This window comes from Pinus tabuliformis, chromosome 4_2 (genome assembly GCF_031772625.1).
Source record: "Pinus tabuliformis cultivar Carrire ecotype Pingquan chromosome 4_2, CPIR1, whole genome shotgun sequence".
Classification (NCBI taxonomy): domain Eukaryota; kingdom Viridiplantae; phylum Streptophyta; class Pinopsida; order Pinales; family Pinaceae; genus Pinus; species Pinus tabuliformis.
The window spans coordinates 332938766-332958189 of record NC_142304.1 but is presented as its reverse complement, the minus strand read 5'-3'; the positions used below and the strand labels follow the sequence as shown (position 1 = coordinate 332958189).

Genomic DNA, 19424 nt, shown 5'->3' with positions numbered 1-19424 from the left:
CTCACCAAGACACACTGGAATAGGAAACCAGACAATTGGCCAATCTACAAAAGGGAGCATACCATTACTGCTTCTAGATCCATTTTCTAGCTTTGATTCTAATGCAGTTTTTAGAGGACAATTTGTTCATTGGACTCCGTGTAGCAGCTTTTAAAAGTTTAATGCTTCAAGTTTTTGCGTTGTTGTAGACTTAATGTCTTGTTTTTAGACTCAACGTCTTCAGTGGCTTTGATGTTAGAGATCATGCCTTGGAATATCTTTTATAAGCACTGAATAGTCAACCAAGCTCTAATCTTATTCAAGTGTACTCATTTTATATTTCAATAGAACCTGTAGAATTCTTTTCTTCTTAAAAGGTAGATGTATTTCACAATAAATTTGAAAAAAAATGTCTACACTGTGTTATATTATGTATTATGTGAGACTGCAAGACAAAAAACAAAAACAAAAAAAAAAAAGATTATGTCACAGGATGACCACTTATTTCTATTCAAAATGACAATGTGTCCATTGCATGGAATTTTTTCAATTTTCCCCCAAAATCTACACAAAAAAAAATAATGGTGGTTGTACTGAGAAAATAATTTCTTGCATTGTCTTTAAGAACAAGTCTTCAATTTTTCACTACACTCCTATGAGAGTAAACCATAGTTCCACGTACAATTTATGTGCCTTGATGGCTGGATTCTGTTTAAACTATTTTCATTTCAAGTGGCTCATTGTGGACAGTTATTTAATTGATGTATGTCCGGAGAGTTATTTTGCTATGGCTCATGTTCTAAAGTGATTTTGATAGTCACAAAAATCTCATTCACAATATTGGACTCTTCATGTACAAAAGATCCACGTGATTTTACTTCATGATAGATATCAATATATTTTGCACATCACATATTTGTCTCAGCTTGCTTCACCATTGCTCTTAACAACTCTTTGATTTCACGACAATTTTCAAACATTACATGAGAACAAGTAAATTTATCATACACCGGTTTTACAAGTTTGATATTAAGCTATTCTGGCCTACATATTTCATTCACATTATTTACTCTCACAAGATAAAGTTTACGATGAAGTTGGCTGTCATTTCCTACCATGTAATTCCATTATTTTAAATCATTTCCATTAGTACGAGAAAAATGATCACTAACATTTCTATAAATATCTGGTAATATGAGAAGCAAATTTAATGACGTCTGATTTCAAAGCATGAGATTTCAAGCCACCTTGAATGACAAAGATAATCCTCCTAATGCAGGCCTCTCTTCAGTGGCAGCCTAAATAATTACTGTATTTATATGTTCTCATATTATTGTACCTGGATGGCAAGACTATTTAACGTGCATGCCAAGTGAAATGTTGAGGACAGTAACCAGTTGTTTGATTTATGTGTGTCCAGGTAGTTATTTGATATGGTTTGTGCTCCAAGTGATTTTGATAGCTTTAAAGGATTTTAAAGTATGTGCGTTGATGACAGGATTATATTTAACTTGCATGCTAAGTAAAACATTGAGGACAGTCGTTTAATTGATATATGTCCAGGTGGCTATTTCGATATGCTTGTGTTCTAGCCTCTAGTAATTTCGGAGGTTTTAGGATGCAATGTTTACCTTGAAAAAAACATAGGACTTGACACTACTCTCAGACTGCTTACCCTGAAAAATACATAGAAATTAACACTCTACTCGAACTGCTACCAAATAGTGATCATTAATTGAATGAAATTTAGACTGGTTCCCAAGACTTTATAATTGCCAATTGAAAAATCACCCGTAATGTAAGAGAAGTAGCTCGTCACAATGAAATCCCACAAAAAAAATAATTGCCTCTTCATGTACACAAGATTCCGCCGTGACTGCTTCAAGGTGTTGGGAAAGGCAAACCCTCACTCTTTCCAAATGCACACTGACTAAGAAAACGAAATGTGTTGTTCTCAACCTAAGCTGTTCCAGCATGTCCATGAACACGTTCAAAAAAGTACAGATATCCCATATCCTTGGGGGGTTCAGATGAAACTGCGACTTTACAGTCATTGAAAATGACCCATCTTCCTTCTTTAAATATATGTGCTACGTAGTGTCCACACTGAGTAGACGTGCCCATGTGACTTACAAATGCCATAAGCTTGTATTCTGGTGTAAACCACAAGAAATAGAAGTCAATCTCTATTATAACGTGATATATCTTTAATAGACAAAAAAAAAAAAATGAAACCACCACTGGAAATAGAAAATATTCCAAATTTAAAATTATTTTTAATTAAAATGAGGTATTATTTCAGGAACTACAGTGGGTCACAGGACTTCTTATCAATATGTCATTGTAAATCATAAGAAGTCTGAAACTACAAGCTTTGTATTCAAGTTAAAGTTTTAAACAATCTTCAGGTCATATCTGATTCCTACTCATCACAGTCAATAATGGCCGATCTACTTATCTCAAAAGAAAAATTAAATCTAATAAGAATGTGTAACATAGATATAGCAGGAATATCGATTATATCAGGGAACAAGTTTAAACTAATGCATGTTCTTACTAATGGAATATATCATAGAGCTAGTTCTTACTCGAGGCATATTGGTAAGGATCCATAAAAACCAAATTGAAAAATACCACAGGCAATTTTGAAACATAATTCTAAATCAAATCACTATATTTCTCATGTTACATCCTCACTGAGCTGTTGTGAGGGAAGGGGGCCAATACTAAGTCCATCAAACCACCATCTTCCAAGTTCAGCTCCACAAAACATCAACAGACAAATCTCTCTCTCTCTCTGGGATTCAAACAAGTTCAGTTTCATCCGTTACATGGTCTTAGCTTTCCTTGCAGCCAGGTTCAAGTGTGCTAGTATTAGTGGAGGATTGAGACATATCACCATTTTCCAAGAAAGGAAAGGATCTGCAAACTTTGCTCTTTGTTCGAGGTATAGACCAAGGACCGTTTCCTTTTTACAGTCCTGTCTATTATAAGTTAAAGAGAAGGTTGCATTGCCTCAACAAACTCTCATGCACATCTTTGTAAACATTCTTTAGATACTCCAATCAGTTGTCCTTTCCTTTTATATTAAAGAGACCTTTTGTCTCAAAGGACATCTCCTACAGCACTCTTCAGCGCCAGCTGCATAGATTGCCTCCTTTCATCCAGTCTGGTACAATGGAGAGTCAGTCACCCTGTATCCACTCAGCTGGGCAACAAAAGGATGGTCCTGATTTGTTCCCCGGCTTGTACCATCCAAGCTCCAGACTCTGCCATGATGAAAGGTGCTAGGAGGATCAGAGACACTTTGGAGAGCTGTTGCTGAAAGACCCCTACTCAGAGATGATTACTAGTTTCTTTCCTTCTACTAGAAATTCTTCAGGAATAGATTTTGAGAGTGCTACTCCATCCTCCGCATAAACCACCATCAAGAGTGCTTGGTGCCTCCCAAAATTACTCCCAAGGACCCTATCAGTAGGACATCACAAGGCAGACACTTCGTGTTGAAATCTGCACTATCAATTCAAATGATAAACAGGGATGACACCCTTCTTGTGGCAGTGACATCTCAATTCAGGCTATGTTTCTTTACTGGCTCTCCTTTACTTTCTGGTATTTTCTGTCTTTGATTAACCTACTTGTACACATGTTTATGCCATTTCATTTCATTCAGCTCAAGAACTCATCTGTCATTTCATTTCATTTTGTGTGGGGGTATTTTTTTACAGTGTTGATAACATCGGCAATTTTTGGCTGATGTTATGAAAAACGTGAGTTTTAACCCTTGCCAGTGAGTTTTAACTCATCTGGTATTTTTTGCACTTTGAAAATATCGCGATTTTTTTAGAAACAGCAAGTGCAGCTGAGATTTTGCACCATGCATAAAAAATCGCCTGGCCTGTGGATCCGCAGGGTTCTAAGGCGAATTTGTGGTTTTTTTCCTCATTTCTGTTTGTTTGTTGTTGGAGAAGGAAGGAGAAGAGCTTGTGATCATCTTCAAGAAGGGATTGAGGGCCAAACAACCATCATCATCACCAGTAATGATTTTTTGGTGGAGCAAGGGTTCAAGTTCATTTGCCAAAGCAGCCAAATGGTGTTGTCATCTTCCATTCACAGGTATGTTCTTAAATCCCACAATGTAATGATATTTTTCCATAGATTTAGGCCTGCTTGCCTCTTTGTTTGATTTCTCAACAATTTCAAACATTTACATGAGAACAAGCAAATTTATCATACACTGGTTTTACAAGTTTGATATCAATCTATTTTGTCCTCCATATTTCATTCACATTACTTCACTCTCACAAGATAAAGTTTACAATAAACTTGGCTGTCATTTCCTACCCTGTAATTTTCCATTAGAATAAGAAAAATGATCACTAAACATTTCTATACCTATCTGGTAATTTGAGAAGCAAATTTAATGATGCCTGATGTAAAGCATGAGATTTCGAGCTGCCTTGAATGACAGATAATCCTCCTAATGCAGGCCTCTCTCCAATGGCAGCCTAAATAATTACTGTATTTATATGTTCTCATATTATTGCACCTGGATGGCAAGACTCTATTTAACGTGCATGCCAGGTGAAATGTTGACGACAGTTGTTTAATTTATGTATGTCCAGGTGGTTATTTGATATGGCTTGTGCTCAAACTGATTTTGGTAGAGCTTTAAAGGCCTTTAAAACATGTGCATTGATGGCAGGACTCTATTTCACTTGCATGGTAAGTAAAACGTTGAGGACAGTTGTTTAATTGATATATGTCCAGGTTTGATCTTTTAACTGAATAGGCTGTTATTTTTTTGTCTAGTGGGGATTTAATGTCTTTTTTTGTGTTTTTGTTTCCCTGGGGTTGCGTTTTGAAGCTGTCCATTTCCACTGCAAATATGCCAAAGGCCTTGGACCCATTTTGGCAGTGTGGAGAACCTGAAGATGGGACAAACCGGCAATGATTGAATTGCGAATTGTGGCCAGCACATGACAGGAGGGGTTAGCAAGTTGAAATACAATTTGACTAAGAATCCTTGGGCATGATGTTGAGATTTGTAAGTCTTCTATCCCAGAGGTTATGAGAGTTGTGCATGATGCAATTCATGCAAAATGAAAAAAGAAAGAGGCAGCTACAAACAGGGCCGAACATGCAGGAATATCTTCAAGGTTGTCTACTTCTAAGGCTGAGGGTAGTGGGAGGGGCTCCACAACTTCACCTACCGAGAGGTGATCATTTTTTTGTTTCATAAACTGAGTTGGAACACAACTTTCCATCAGGTAGTGATGAAAAAAAGGGAGGAGAAAAAAGCAGAAAAGTCATGGGGAGGTGTCTTTTCTGGAGTGGCTTACCTCTCAGCATCACCAAAAACAATCCATTTTGGCAGCCAATGTGTGATGCCATCGACGTTGTGGGCCCAGAGTATAAAAGTGCAAAATATGAGTTGTGGGGGGAAATCCTTCAAGCAGAAAAAGAGGACATCAACTCTAGATCGGCAGAGTTGAAGCAATCATGGGAGGTCTCTAAATGCACATTGATGTCTGATTGTTAAACAGCTAGGAAGGGTAGGACCCTTCTAAATTTCTTGGCACATTGTCCTAGAGGTAACAAGTTTATTTAATCAGTAGATGCATCAGCACATGTAAAAGATGCAGCAATGACATGTGAGTTGATGAAAGGGTTCCTTCAAGAGATTGGTTTGCATAATGTGGTGCAAATCATAACAGATAATGCAATTAATTATGTCGTTGCTGGTAGGATGCTTATGGACAGGCACCGCTCATTGTTTCAGACTCCATGTGCTATACATTATTTGATTTGATGTTTGAGCATATGAGGAAACTCTCCTTCATCGAGGAGCTGATTGGTATGGCTAGTAGTATCCCCAAGCTCATATATGACCATGCTTTTGTTACATATGCACAAGAAATGGAGTTGTGGCATCTCGCAATCACACGTTTTTCCACCAACTTCATTACTCTTCAGTCCTTGCTTCAATATCAGTTTGAATTGAAGAAAATGTTGTTTGTGAAGAGTGATGTAATTGTACATACAACCAGAGAGAGGATGGAAGAGCATGTTACCCACCACCAGTGGGTGACCCCTATAGGAGAAATTCTCCTAGATTTGTCTTCAACCAGCAGCCAGAAAGCCCTTTTCAGCCACCTAATAGCTCGATGTGCTACTATTCTCTGCCACCTGAGCCAGTCATTGTGTGCCCTCACTCATCTGCTATGATCGTATGTTTGAAAGTGAGTCATCCAGCCCCGAAGATAAGCTTTTAAATTATGTAATTGGGTATTTATGTTTCCTTTTCTTGGGCACATTTGGGCATGGATTAGTGGGGGGGTCGGCGAAAAGAACAAGTTCTGACTATATTCTTGTTCTCTTACCTCAGCTTGGGGGTTAATCTTGTTGAAAATAATGAGAGGGGGTTGAATCAGTGTTTCTTTTCAATTGTTATTTTTACCAGTAAAATCAATTATATTTAGAACACAAAATGAACAATAGGAATAAAAGCTTTTATTAATATAATCTTTACAATAAATCAGGTACAATATATATAGGGCTCCAACCCGTTGCCAAGCACCAACTTGGTCTTTTGTGAGGCTCCAACCTCTAGGGCACCAACCCTGTCTTGTCAAAGGCACCAACTCCAAGGACACCAATCCTTTCAATTCTGAGGCACCAACCCCAAGGACTCCGACCCTATCTTGTCAAGGCACCAACCCTATGGGGCTCCAACCCACTGCTATATTTTATCTAGATATGTTTGATAGTAATTCTCTGCTCCCAAAATCTTCTTCACTGAATTCTATCAACCTACAGCTTCACTGCTATATTCATGACAACCTGTCTTCATATGAAGGAGTCTTCACAACTCTTCATATTGCCCAAACAGAGTCTGTAGAAGTTACCTCATGATGATTTTAAATAGCCATCATGATTTCCAACAATGTCTCCAAGATCTGCTGATGCTTTTCAACAGGATATCTTTGATAGGTTGCGCTAAGCCCTCAATGTCTGCACAAAGATAATTCTCTGTTTTCAACCCTCTGTTCTTTACTATTGTGGTAACTATTTTAGGAGTGACTGCTTCTCACTGTTCTTGCTATCACAATCTCCTACTTCCAGAAATAAATTCACAAACACTTCAATGTTGGTGCTGGTTACTGCTCCCTTCAAACGATGTCAGATGAAACTTCATTTTTCCCTTCACAGAAATGTTCTTCAGGTTGTGTTCTGTACTTGATTAATTCATCACTAGTCTGAGCCTTTCAAAGGTTAACCCAATCAACAGAGTTGCTCCTTCCTTCTTTCCTGTTGGACCTTCGGCTTTCTTCCTTCTAGCTTGATCTTCAGCTTCCTCTGTTCCTTCAAGTTCACGAGTTGTGAACTATTACTTCTTCTCTCTGTAACCTTTGCCCAAATCACCCTCCTCAAGTGAATCGTTTTAACTTGTGTGTGTGTGTGTGTGTATATATATATATATATATATATATATATATATATATATATATATATATATCAGTTTTGCTAATAAAAGAAATGACCCGTTCATTGGTGGAGGGGCCAACTTGTGCACGAGGTGGTATATTTAAATATATCGGAGGGCCTTTTGTTAATATTCAATCAATTATAACTTAGCTTTTTTACAGAAATCGCATTGTAGGAGAGGCTATACCCATATTATGATAGAAGTCTGGCGGTCCCCATATGCCACGTCACTGCGAATCGCAATCGCAACTTTTCGAGGTCTCTTACTACGCAATATATCAGAGAGGCCCTTTTTAATATTCACAAGGCCCAGATGGAGGTCCCACATGCCACGTTATTCATCACAGTCGCAATTATCCGAAATCGCACAATCGCAACTCTTAACATCACCGATGTAACATGGTCGATATTCATACTATCGATGAAACGAACGCGATATAATATTGAACCATCGTCAATAGATCTGTCGAGTCCACAGCGAATATCGCAATCCGCGGTCGAATTCACAAGTCTTATCGCAATCGATGGTCCGACGGTGACAACCCTTATGATTTGCGTAGCTTCCCCAATACCTGGGCCAGATACTACATAAAGGTATATTCTAATAGAGCTATCAGGTCTGCGTATTATATCGCAATCGGTGTTTTAACATTCCTTTGAAACTTGCGATTACTGCGGATGTGATATTTCATAAGTCATGTTATAATGGTGCAGCGGGTCCGATATACTGCCAATATGATATCTGCCAATATTATATGTTGTCAAAAGAGTTCCCATGGTTTACTGCTTCCTCCGATATGGCTCTTACTTTTGGCATATGCGATAGATCTACATTGTCTTGGCTCGTCGCTCCTATAGTTTCTCTTTATTCATATGACTTCTGATACTGCTCCAAAAGCTCTTCTCTGCTCTGATAGCTCTTCTTTGATGGCTTTCGATGAACTCTTCCTACTCCTGTTGCTTCACGAATCTTCTCTGCTTGGCTTCACATCATTATTTACTATCCAAAATATTGCCATATTGACATCAATGACAATCTAGATCAACAATCTCCCCCTTTGTCATTGGTGGCAATATTCTTCTTCTCTCCCCCTTTGACATCAATGGCAAAGGAGTGCACAAGGACTCCCCCTGTCGTGGTGCTCTTCTTTTTACTCAAGATAGAAGGATTGTTGCCTCATCATCAGCTAGCACATTATCCCCTCTTCATGTCTCAGAACTTCTTCATCATGGCTTCAACAATGCTTAAAGATGCTCCACTTCAATGCTTCAAAACAGACTCCAAATAGTCATACACCAAATGTCCAAGTCCAAGTTTTTACGCTTCTACATCGTATTCTGTTGTCTCCACAGTCAGAATTAAGAGGCCTTCACAATCTGAATCAAGAGAAAATGCCACTGAAATTGTCATTCTCGCTATCTTTCTTCAAATCAGGATTCCTTTATATCTATGTGCTTCTCCTTAAGTTGCTGAGCTATATTCGACAGCACAACATTCTCCCCTTTTTTATATCCAATCCGTGACTGTCTTTTAAATTCTTTCTACTGGTTGACAACTTTTTGCAATGCTTCAATTATGTTAGATGCTACCAACTGCTCTTGCTTCAAGCTCCATTCCCAGATGTGTATGTTTGTTTGAAGGTTGCCTCTATTACTGTCCTTGATTTACCTATTCTCACATCATATCCCTGAGTCGAGACATTCAACTTTTGTAATACCAGCAACATAGTTATTTGCCCTATTTCTCTAGCATTAGATGGCCTTCTCTGCTGCTCCAATTTCTGCTTAGTGATCAAGTGGAAAACATCTTCAACAACAGTCCAAAGAATGGTTAAAAGATCATGTTCTTCAATGTAGTGCTCCTGAGAAATGATCTTTATCAAAGAATGATTGTTAATATAGCTCATCAAGGATTTCACAAGGACCCTTTCACGAATAGCTTCTGCAATAATGATCAAGAATCACAGGCTCCCCCTAACTGTATGCATGGTCTCTTTTTGGTAGAATCCCATCATCAAACACTCGGAATATCAAGGATATCTTCATCAAGTCAACAACATGTGTTGTTGGCTGGAGAGTTCAGGAGATTTTCAGATTGTATTTGCTTTCTTCTCCATACTTGTGTAACTTTCTTCTCTGGCATGGTTCTAGCTTGTGTAGGAACCCAAGTTAAGTTACAATCATGTGCCATATGACCAATGTTATGACACTTGAAGCATTCTATGTTGTTCATGAATAAGAATTCATGATTTCTTCCTGCAGAATTGCTTCTCGGAGATTGTCGGGGACCATAATGTCTATCTTTGTGATAAGCCCTACAATCTTTTGCCATGTGTCCAAAGTTTGTACAAGAATAACAATAACCAAGAAATATACTTTGGTACCTGGGAGAAGAAGGTTTCCTTGATGTACTTGAAGTCTTTCTGCCTTGAGATCCTTTGATTATAACCATTGTTTCTTGCATCCTTGACATCATCTACATTTCTTCTTGGAACGGGACTTCCTTCATTGTTGCCTTGACTCTTATCCTTGCCTTTGCTGGAACTGGGAGCATTAATATTTCTTTCTGGCTTCCTCACATCCTTTTTGTTTGAAGAATTATCATTCTTGCTTGAGGATTCTCCTTCATAGCCAAGACCTGATTTATCAAATGGGGATCTTTGATAGCTGAGCATGTCATCCAAGGCTTGGGAGCTCTTCAAAAAATTGTCCATCCCTTCAACCTTTTTTCTGAGGGAGACAATCTCTTCTTCCAATCTTTTGCAATCATTATTCTTCTTAGCAAGTTGTTTCTCAATCTCTTCCTTGATACAAGTTGCTTCATTTGCTTCTATTTTAAGGGAGATGATATCTAACTTCATTTTGAAGATTTCTTCATTTTCTTTAGCTAGATTTCTTCATGTTTCGGCCTTGAGAAGGTTGAGGTCGGATTTTAGTTTGAATAACTCTTCATCCTTTGCTTTCAGTTGGCATATCATGTTGTTTCTCTCCTTTTCTGTTTCATCAACCTGTCCTTCTATGTTTATCGATGCTTCCATTTTCTTCTCTGCTCCTTGTCCTAGCTTTCTTGCTTCTTCTAGTTGAAATTTAAGAGGAGACCTCTTCCTTGTATTGACCAATCTTTGCTTCAAGTTTGTTCAAGCTTTTATGCCTTTGTTCAAGGTGGCTTGACAATGTATCTTCCTGTTTCTTTGCCCTATTCAATTGATTTGTCATGGACATGACTTCTTCATGATGGTTTCAATTGTTTTGATGTATCTGAACCATCATTGAATAAATCCTGCAACATAGTCTTCCTGGGAACCAACCCCCAACCTATATATTTGTATCTGTCTCTGAACCTCCAAACTAATGAAATGTGTTGGCCTTTAACTCTCCAAATTTGCAAGGGGCAAATTTAGGGGGCTAACAGAACCTTCGTGGACTCCATATGGAAAGAGTAAAATTTCATATCCCATTCATATAATTTTCGTAGACTTTAAATTTTCAAAATTTCACAATGTTCCACCAAGTTTCATGGACAAGGGAGCTCAGAAGTGGAGAGAAGCACATGGGGAGCATGTGGAAGAACCCCAGATTTTTGAGAAATTCAAGGCGAACAAGGGTACATCAAGTTCCCTAGCATAGACGTCCCAGCCTCTAAAGATATTAAAACAAAAATAATAATTATAAAATCCTAACACTGACAATTCATCCCATGCAAATTTATCATTATACACTGTAAATACCAAACATTAAATATAACTATATTCAAATTTGTAAATTGTAAAAATGTGATTCAGATTTAGACTCAATAATGAAATACATTGATTTATAAACCAAAAATAAAACAGAAATAAAAAAATATTAATATATTGATTTAAATTCATCATTCTAGAATCTAATTAGTACTATGAAAAATAGTACATACTGATGTCTAAAATAGTAAATTGAAATTACTCAAACTAAAAAATATTAAAGAGTGACATGTCAAAGATTTGGTCTAAGGTCACCAGTGTCTAGATTCAAGACTCAAAAATTAAAACTGAAAATTAACAATGGAAAAGAAACACTGAAAAAAAATGAGCATCAAAGAGTGAAAGTGAGGTCGGTTTATCTATATATTGTTTTTCTCTTTGTTTTCTTTTGCATATTTTAATCCTTTACAGGAAAAAATGGGGGATGCCCAAAAGTCCCTCTTTCATGGGGGATGTCCAGAAGTACTCCTTTTATTTTGGGGGGAGCTGCTAGGAAATCCTCCTTTTGGGGAAATTCCTAGAGTTGGTGGTTTATTTACATGTACGTCCACCTCTTATTTTTTAAATGAATTTTTGACAGGTCAAATGTAAATTTTATATTTCTATTTTCTATGCATTTTTTGTCTTTTAATTTTAAAATGTTGATTTTAATTTTTTTCAATTTTTTTGTGCCCTAGGTTTAATCATTACATTGAAAACCAAAACTTTGGACCGTGCATGGGAATATGGTGAACTCGGAAGGGGTGTTCAATAGACTAACTTTGAATTGCAAGTCGTGTGGGAAGAATATGATGGGAGATATCCCTTGATTGAAATTCCACCTAGCATAAATTCTGGGATATGATGTAGAACTTTGTGCAAGTCCAAAAAACATCTACATTGCCACCAAAGCACTGCAAGATAAGGATGTCACCATGGAGAATAAGGAAGCTATGAAAATCTAAGTTGCAAGAAGAGGAGTGTGAGGAAGAAGTGAGAGTGTTTCTTTAACATCACGTTTTACAATGGTGGGCCTCATCATTTTTTGTCCCTAGAACCACACCTGTTGCACAACCTTCAATTAAGTTAGTGCTTAAATAAAGGGGGAAGGAATACACTAATGAGTTGGTGGGTAGGTGTTTTCTATGAAGTGGTGTTCCTTTCAACATTGGCAAGGACAACTCATTCTACCAGCCTATGCTTGATGGTGTTGCCATAGTTGGCCCAGCATACAGAGACCCTTCCTGTGATAAAAAGGTTGATTGCACTACTAGACTGGAGGAGTCTAAGGCATCATGGGAACCCACTGGATGCACTGTGATGTCAAATGGTTGGATTGATTAGAAGGGTAGGACCTTTCATCATTGCCAAGAACAACCTATTCTACCAGCCTTTGCTTGATGTTGTTGCCATAGTTGGCCTAGCATACAAAGCCCTTCCTATGATGAAAAGGTCAATTGCACTGCTAGATTGGAGGAGTTTAAGGATGGGAACCCACTAGATGCACTATTATGTCAAATGGTTCAATAGATTAAAAGGATAGGACCCTTTTTAACTTCCTGGTTAATTGTTCCAAGGGGGAAATGCTTATTAAATTTGTAGATGCATCTACACATATTAAAGATGCACAATTATTATGTGAGGTGTTGGATTTGTTGATTCAAGAGTTAGGTCCACAAAATGTTATCCAACTCATAACTAACAACGTTGTGAATTATGTTGCCATCATCAAGTTCTTATGTAGAGGTATCCTACCTTGTTTAGGACACCTTGTGCTACACATGATATTGAATTGGTGTTAGAGAATATAGGAAAAATTCCGTGTATTAAGGATAATGTTGAATCATCCAAGATCATAACAAAAATTATATATAATCATGCATTTGTACTTAGCCTGATGAGAAGATTCACCAATAACAAGGAGTTGGTGTGCCCTACCATTACACGGTTTTCCACTAGCTTTAAGGTTCTTCAATCTCTCTTGACTTCTACGTGGGATGTGAAGAGTGTTTCATTCAAAGGAATGGCATGCTTTATCTTTCATATGCAAACCAATGGAGGAGATCATGCATTTACGCTTACCCTGATGAGAAGATTCACCAATAACAAGGAGTTGGTGTGGCCTACCATTACACGATTGGCCACTAGCTTATGGGCTCTTCTATCTCTCTTGATTTCTATGTGGGATGTGAAGAGAAAGTTTCTTTCAAAGGAATAGCTTGCTTTACCTTTCAGCGGCAAACCAAAGGGGGACGCCATATGAAGGCTAATTTCATATCAAGAGAGATTTTGAGCGAAGTGGAGGAGGTGTGTTGTTACTGAACCTTTGGTAAAGGTTCTTTAATTGGCTAATAGACACAAGCCCACAATGGGCTACTCATATGAGGCCATGGATAGGGCCAAATAAGCCATCCGTACATATTATGAGGATAAACAAAATGATGAGTTTGAGAACCAAATATTGATATGGAGAGTGATTGATGAGCAATAAAACAATACACTCCTTCACCCCATTCATGCTACAGGGATCTACCTCAAACCTACATTTTCTTACTCCTGTAGTTGCAAATTTGATGCTAAGGTGATGGATCACCACTTGTGTTCAGAGGATATTCTAAAGAAATGGCGATACAAAGATGGTAAGCGGAAAATTTGGCTTTAACATAGCTATCAATAATAGGAAGACCAAAATGCCAAGTAAGTTTTTGTTTCAAATTTCATTATCTCTTCCTACATTGTTTTAGCTTTCAACTTTCAAATTTCAATGTTTTTTTCTTATGCTTCTCTTATATTTTGTAGATGCTTTGTGGACAATCTATGGCGTAAAAGTATCCAATATCCAAAAGCTTGCCATTTGGGAGTTCAACCAAACATTTAGCTCCCCTAGATGTGAGCACAATTAGATGACATTTGAAAAAATGCACACCAAGAAGAACCCATTATAAATTATAACTTATTTTTTGTCTTGTCGCCCTCTAATTTATGACTCGCATACAGGTTGTGTCTCAGCACCATAATGACAAGGTCTACCTCTACTACAATCTCCAATTATGGGTTAGGCAACTTCAAAAAAACCCCGACTTGGACAACATCTCATTGAATGGCACTGAAACCACTACAGCATGGAGTGTTGAGCATGAGAAGCATGTGATGAAATCAATCCCTAATTTATTAAAGGAGGTAACAAGGGAGAGAAAGGTAAAAGAGAGGAGGAGGTGACACCACCACCTTCAAGGCCTCAAACAGAATGAGTTAGACTTAGCAATAGTATGGGTACCAATAGAGGATGTCAAAGTCTACCTCCTACTTCTTCTTACAAGCCCTAGGGCCATCTTCCTCTAGAGGAAAAGTCATTACCTTTGGACGTAAAAGGGGCGAAGGAAATCACTAGTTTATGTATCTAATTTCATTGTAGATGATGAGATACATTTATTATATTTTTTGTTGATATTTTGCGGTTGAGTCAGGCCTTAGGATTCAAGACATGATTGCATGTTGATGTGTGATGTAGCACTAAACATCTTATACATCTTATATGTTAGTGCTATTTCATATTTAGCATTAAACATCTTATATGTTAGTTCTATTTCATATTTATGTGGTAATACATTTATTTGATGTCATTGTTGCTTTAAATTTTCAAAAAAAATAGGAATTATTTCGTATTTTTTTTCGATGTTTGCCACTTTATACCGATATTTTCCCGATTTTTACAATTTTTTTCTTTTGTTGGACCCTTACCAATTTTTTGTCGATGCCAATGTCAAAAACGTTGACAATTGGTTTGAACCATGTGGTTAGATCGAGATAAATTGATTTCTATCTCTTGGTAGAACATGTATGGCAGCTTTTGCCCTTAGCATTTGGTAGTGAAGTGCTTCCACGGGTTGTTAATACCTCTTGAACAAAAAAGTGTTTAAGGTATGGAACACCAATAGTTTCATCCATCGTGTGGATTGAAACAAGATTGAGCAAAAAGCTTGGCTATTTGCACTACCACTTGAAGTGATTGTTCCATTATTCTAAGGAGCAATTAAAAATTGGGACGACAATCGAGAGGAGGCCAATTGGGAGAATATACCACACAAGTTGCATTGTTTCTTATCGATGACGGTCACAATGTTGCATTGTTTCTTCTACTTGAGATACTTATTCAATAATGCGTAAGGCATCCATGGTATAAAGACATCTTCATTGGATTTATAAACTTCTATAAAATTCTTCTTGTTCCAAATCAAACATAGAACTTGAGGAAAAGGGACTATCTTCACTACGTTGAGGATCAAATTAACATTCTCAACTCCTTTTAATTCATCATTATGTTCACAATGAAAAGAGATGGAAGAATCATTATTAGAATCAATGTCACATATCATTCCTTTTATAGGATGAAAAAAGATAATGCTTTGCCTTCGTCCCTTACTCAGAATGATCACCCTCATCATCGTAATTTCTACACATGTCAACTATGTTTGGAATCTATAGAACAATTTTCACAAGCACTATCATCTTGATTAGATTTGTTAATGACAAAACATTCTAGATTTCTGGAAAGTACAAGTTGTATTTAAATCTTCAGGGAGCATTTTCCAATGCACTTTTCCCAAAATGAAACCAAATTCAGAATCCAAAGCATGAAAATATATATGTAAAGTACAAACCTTGGGAAAAAGCCTCGCATCTGTCTTAGAAAATCATTTGCCAAATTCAGAGAGTTAGCAAAGTCCAAGACTTTGGCTAAGGCATTTCGCACTTAGCTTGGACAATCTGGGTAAACACTAGAGGAGTCAAGTTAATTTCCAGTGTAGCACGACTCTTATAACCCTTGCAGGTCTTGACGAGTTTTATAGCGAGACAAGTCACTCGCATAGAACCCGCGGTTTCTACCCATACTCGCCAAAACCCGCATAAAACCCAACTACCTGCATTGAACCCGTGAAGACCCGCATATGACCTACATAGGACCCTCACATAGAACCTGCAGTTTCTACCCATACTCGCCAAAACCTGGATAAAACCCAGCTACCCGCATTGAACCCGTGAAGACCCGCATAAGACCTGTGGAGATCCTCAAATTTGGATTTTTTTATTTTTATTTTCTTTGGAGATCATGTAGAGGGAAAGGGAAAATGGCGGGAAAATTTTGCCGAGTCTTATTCGGGTTGTTCCTAAGTCTTATACGGGTCACTGAGTCAATAGCCAGACAAGTCTTATACGACTACGAGTCATGCAACATTGTTAATTTCTATTGAACTTATCCAACCCATCCATATCTAAAAGCATCTTCAAGGCTAGCAAAAGTAGTGATACATGCATTGGGTGAAGCTCGAACCATACTAGTGCATCCTGCTAAAGACTATGCATCCTCAACTTCATCCTAAGATCCTTATGTTCAATTAATGCATCATCGACGTAAATCGTAAATTTTCAAAATGTGCCTCAATTGTGAATGCATCATCCCTGTCAAAGGAGAGGAGAGACATCCAAAACTTACCTAGAAATTCATATAATTATTGTGGAAAGATTGTAAAATTAAGAGGTGCACAATCCATGGAAATATTATGGCCCATGTGCAAAATAATAAAGAGGATATTAGTCAAGGAACTCAAACATGAAAACTAGAGAACCGAGAAGAATTGAAACAAAAAAGTAATAGATGAATTACTTTGTATTCATCTAGGTATTTCCTACCAAGTGGAGTCGTTAGGTGACATATAATTATAGAAATAAATCAATCTCCTCAGCGTGTGTAATTGCACTATTAGTGGGGAAGCCCTAACATGAACTCTAGACATGCTATCAAAATGTTATCACCCAAAAATTCTTTCGTACAAAACTAGAAAGTGCCAAATAACTCCTAGGAATAGAGCTAACGTCACCTCATTCCTAATCACTTCTCTCTTCAAGTTGGTGCTTTTCCACTACAAAGGGCTTCCCTAAGTGATCTAAGGTATGCAATATGGCACCTAGGAGGTTAAATCAACCTAATATCGACTAAGTATGTTCTTTCCCTCAACTAAGTAAATCAGAAATCACAAAGTACAATTTAGGGACAATAAGAAAACAAGAGTATTAAATAGTTCTAAACGATAAAAAACAGGTATGCTCACTAATATGCTATGTTGTCAGATCTGGCATAGGAAGGGTCAACATTGGCGGGTCCGCAGATCCTGATATTGGCGGATCCTGATATAAAGTATTTACTATTTTTAATGTATTTCTTCTTAAATTTTAATGTATTTTAATTTTTATGTATTTGATTGTGTATTTTAATTTTTAATTGTTTATTGATTTTATATTTTAATTTGAATTTTATATGCAGTAACCTATAGACCATTATCAGTATGGAACCATCACAACATGAGCATAGTGAAGGGGAAATCATCAAAACAGACCCAAAATCTCCTCTATGGCAGAGTGTGTAGATTATTGGAAAACACCCGAAGGTGGTTCAGTTAAATGGAAGTGCAATGAATGCCAAGATATAAAAAATGGCTCATATACTAGAGTGAAGGCCCATCTTACTGTTCAAACTAACACAGGGGTGCAAGTATGCACTAGGCCAAAAGATGCAAATGGCAAACCTGGCCAAGGTTAGAGTCCTAGAAAAATGAAATTCTATGCATCTTTGCAAGAAGCTGCTAATAGGAAGTTTGCTAAGGGAAAACACCATGTGCAAAGCTCTACAACTAGGCCTCCATTACCATCTAGGCCTGCTTCCATAACTAATAGAAGGCCCATTCTAGGCCCTCGTGAAGCAACTTTCAATAATCAAGGTAGAGACATAGTCGATGAACATGTAGCTTTTTGTATTTATACAAATGGGCTAACATTCAATTTGGTGTGTTCCCCTTATTAGCAACAAATGATTAAGGTAGTTAATGAAGCGCCAAAAGGGTGCAAAAGCCCTGGATGTGAAAAGGTCGGCACTACTTTGTTGGCATCAGAGAGACAATATGTGAATAGACAGCGACGGTCAATTCAGAATACATGGGCAGAAACAAGGGTGTCCATCATTTCTGATGGATGGAGAGACTAAAGAAATCGTCCATTAATTAATGTTGTTGCAGTATGTCCCCAAGAGGCAATGTTTTTGAAGGTTGTTGATTGCAGTGGAATAGAAAAAGATGCATGTTTCATATCCACAATTCTTATTGATGTAATAGAAAGTGTGTGGCCACATAATGTTGTCCAACTCATTACGGACAATGCACGGGTTTGTAAAGTTATAGGCTTGATTGTGGAGGGTCGAAATGATCACATCTTTTGGAGTCCATGTTCAGTACTTTGTTGATTTGGGGTAGCATCGAATGCGCTCTAGCCACGAAAATTGGTGGAGAGGCTAAGGCACATGAGATCTCCAATACCCAGAAAGGGTTTGGGCAGATTCTAAACATTTTGGGAGATATTAAAATAATTAATATTTTTAATGGAGTCCCTAAGTCTAAACTTGGGGGAAAAAATATTAATGTGAATTAATATAAAACTGTGTTAAAATGGTCCAAAAGTCGTGGATCAAACAAGATCTAATCTTAGCCGTTGATTAGGGACTTAATCTCAGTTGTTGATTTGTCAACGAAAAAAGTATAAGAGGAGGCTTGAGGGTCACTTGGAGAACACACCAAGAGATCAAGATTTCGACTTTCTGGGGCTGGGTTTGCTAAGAAAATTGAGAGAGTGATCAAAGTTGCAGCTGAGGGGCAGTGAATATAGAAGCAGAGAGGCAGAGATAAGACCAAGAGGATCAGCGCAGTAGCCGGAGAGAAGGACACAGAAGCAGCCAAGGGTTCACGCAGAACCAGCCAGGGCTCACGCATAGCCAGCCAGGAGCTACGCAGTGCCTCACAGGGCCGGCATGAGTGACGCAGAAGGCCAAAGGATTGATGCAGTGCCTCTAGAGGCTGACGCAGGCCAAGCTAGAGTGACGTTGGGCTAACATTGGGCCAGAGAGAGGTTGACATAGTCCCTAGAGGCTGATGTTGGGGTTTCGTGGGGCAGATTGGAGCTGTGGAGCTGCCGGAGTGTTTATCCGTGGTTTCAACTGAAATATCTGCCTCCGAGTAGAGAGGTACTACTGCCAAGATTTTTCTCTGTTGGGTGAGCCGGATTTGACACCCATATTGTATTCTGAAACTACTTAATAAATCAAACCCTCAGTTAGTTGCACCAGTTTTCCCACATTGGGTTTTTCTGAGGACATTAGTCCAAAACAACAGTGTCACTTGTGTGCTTGTTTCTGTT

At 37.9% G+C, this 19424-nt stretch overlaps 1 protein-coding gene across 7 annotated transcripts in view; it reads right to left on the bottom strand.

The window, feature by feature from the left end:
* Positions 1–1691: 1691 nt before the first annotated feature.
* The window catches only part of UBP14 (ubiquitin-specific protease 14), a 141293-nt gene continuing 123560 nt past the window's right edge, over positions 1692–19424 (bottom strand). For 6 of the 7 annotated variants that reach the window (XM_089428636.1, XM_089428637.1, XM_089428635.1 and 3 more), the window contains one exon: positions 1692–2132. In XM_089428636.1, the coding sequence (XP_089284762.1) occupies positions 1939–2132 (194 nt within the window). In that variant the 3' untranslated portion in view covers positions 1692–1938. The remainder of the gene's footprint in view (positions 2133–19424) is intronic. The other variant, XM_089428641.1, reaches the window with a different exon arrangement.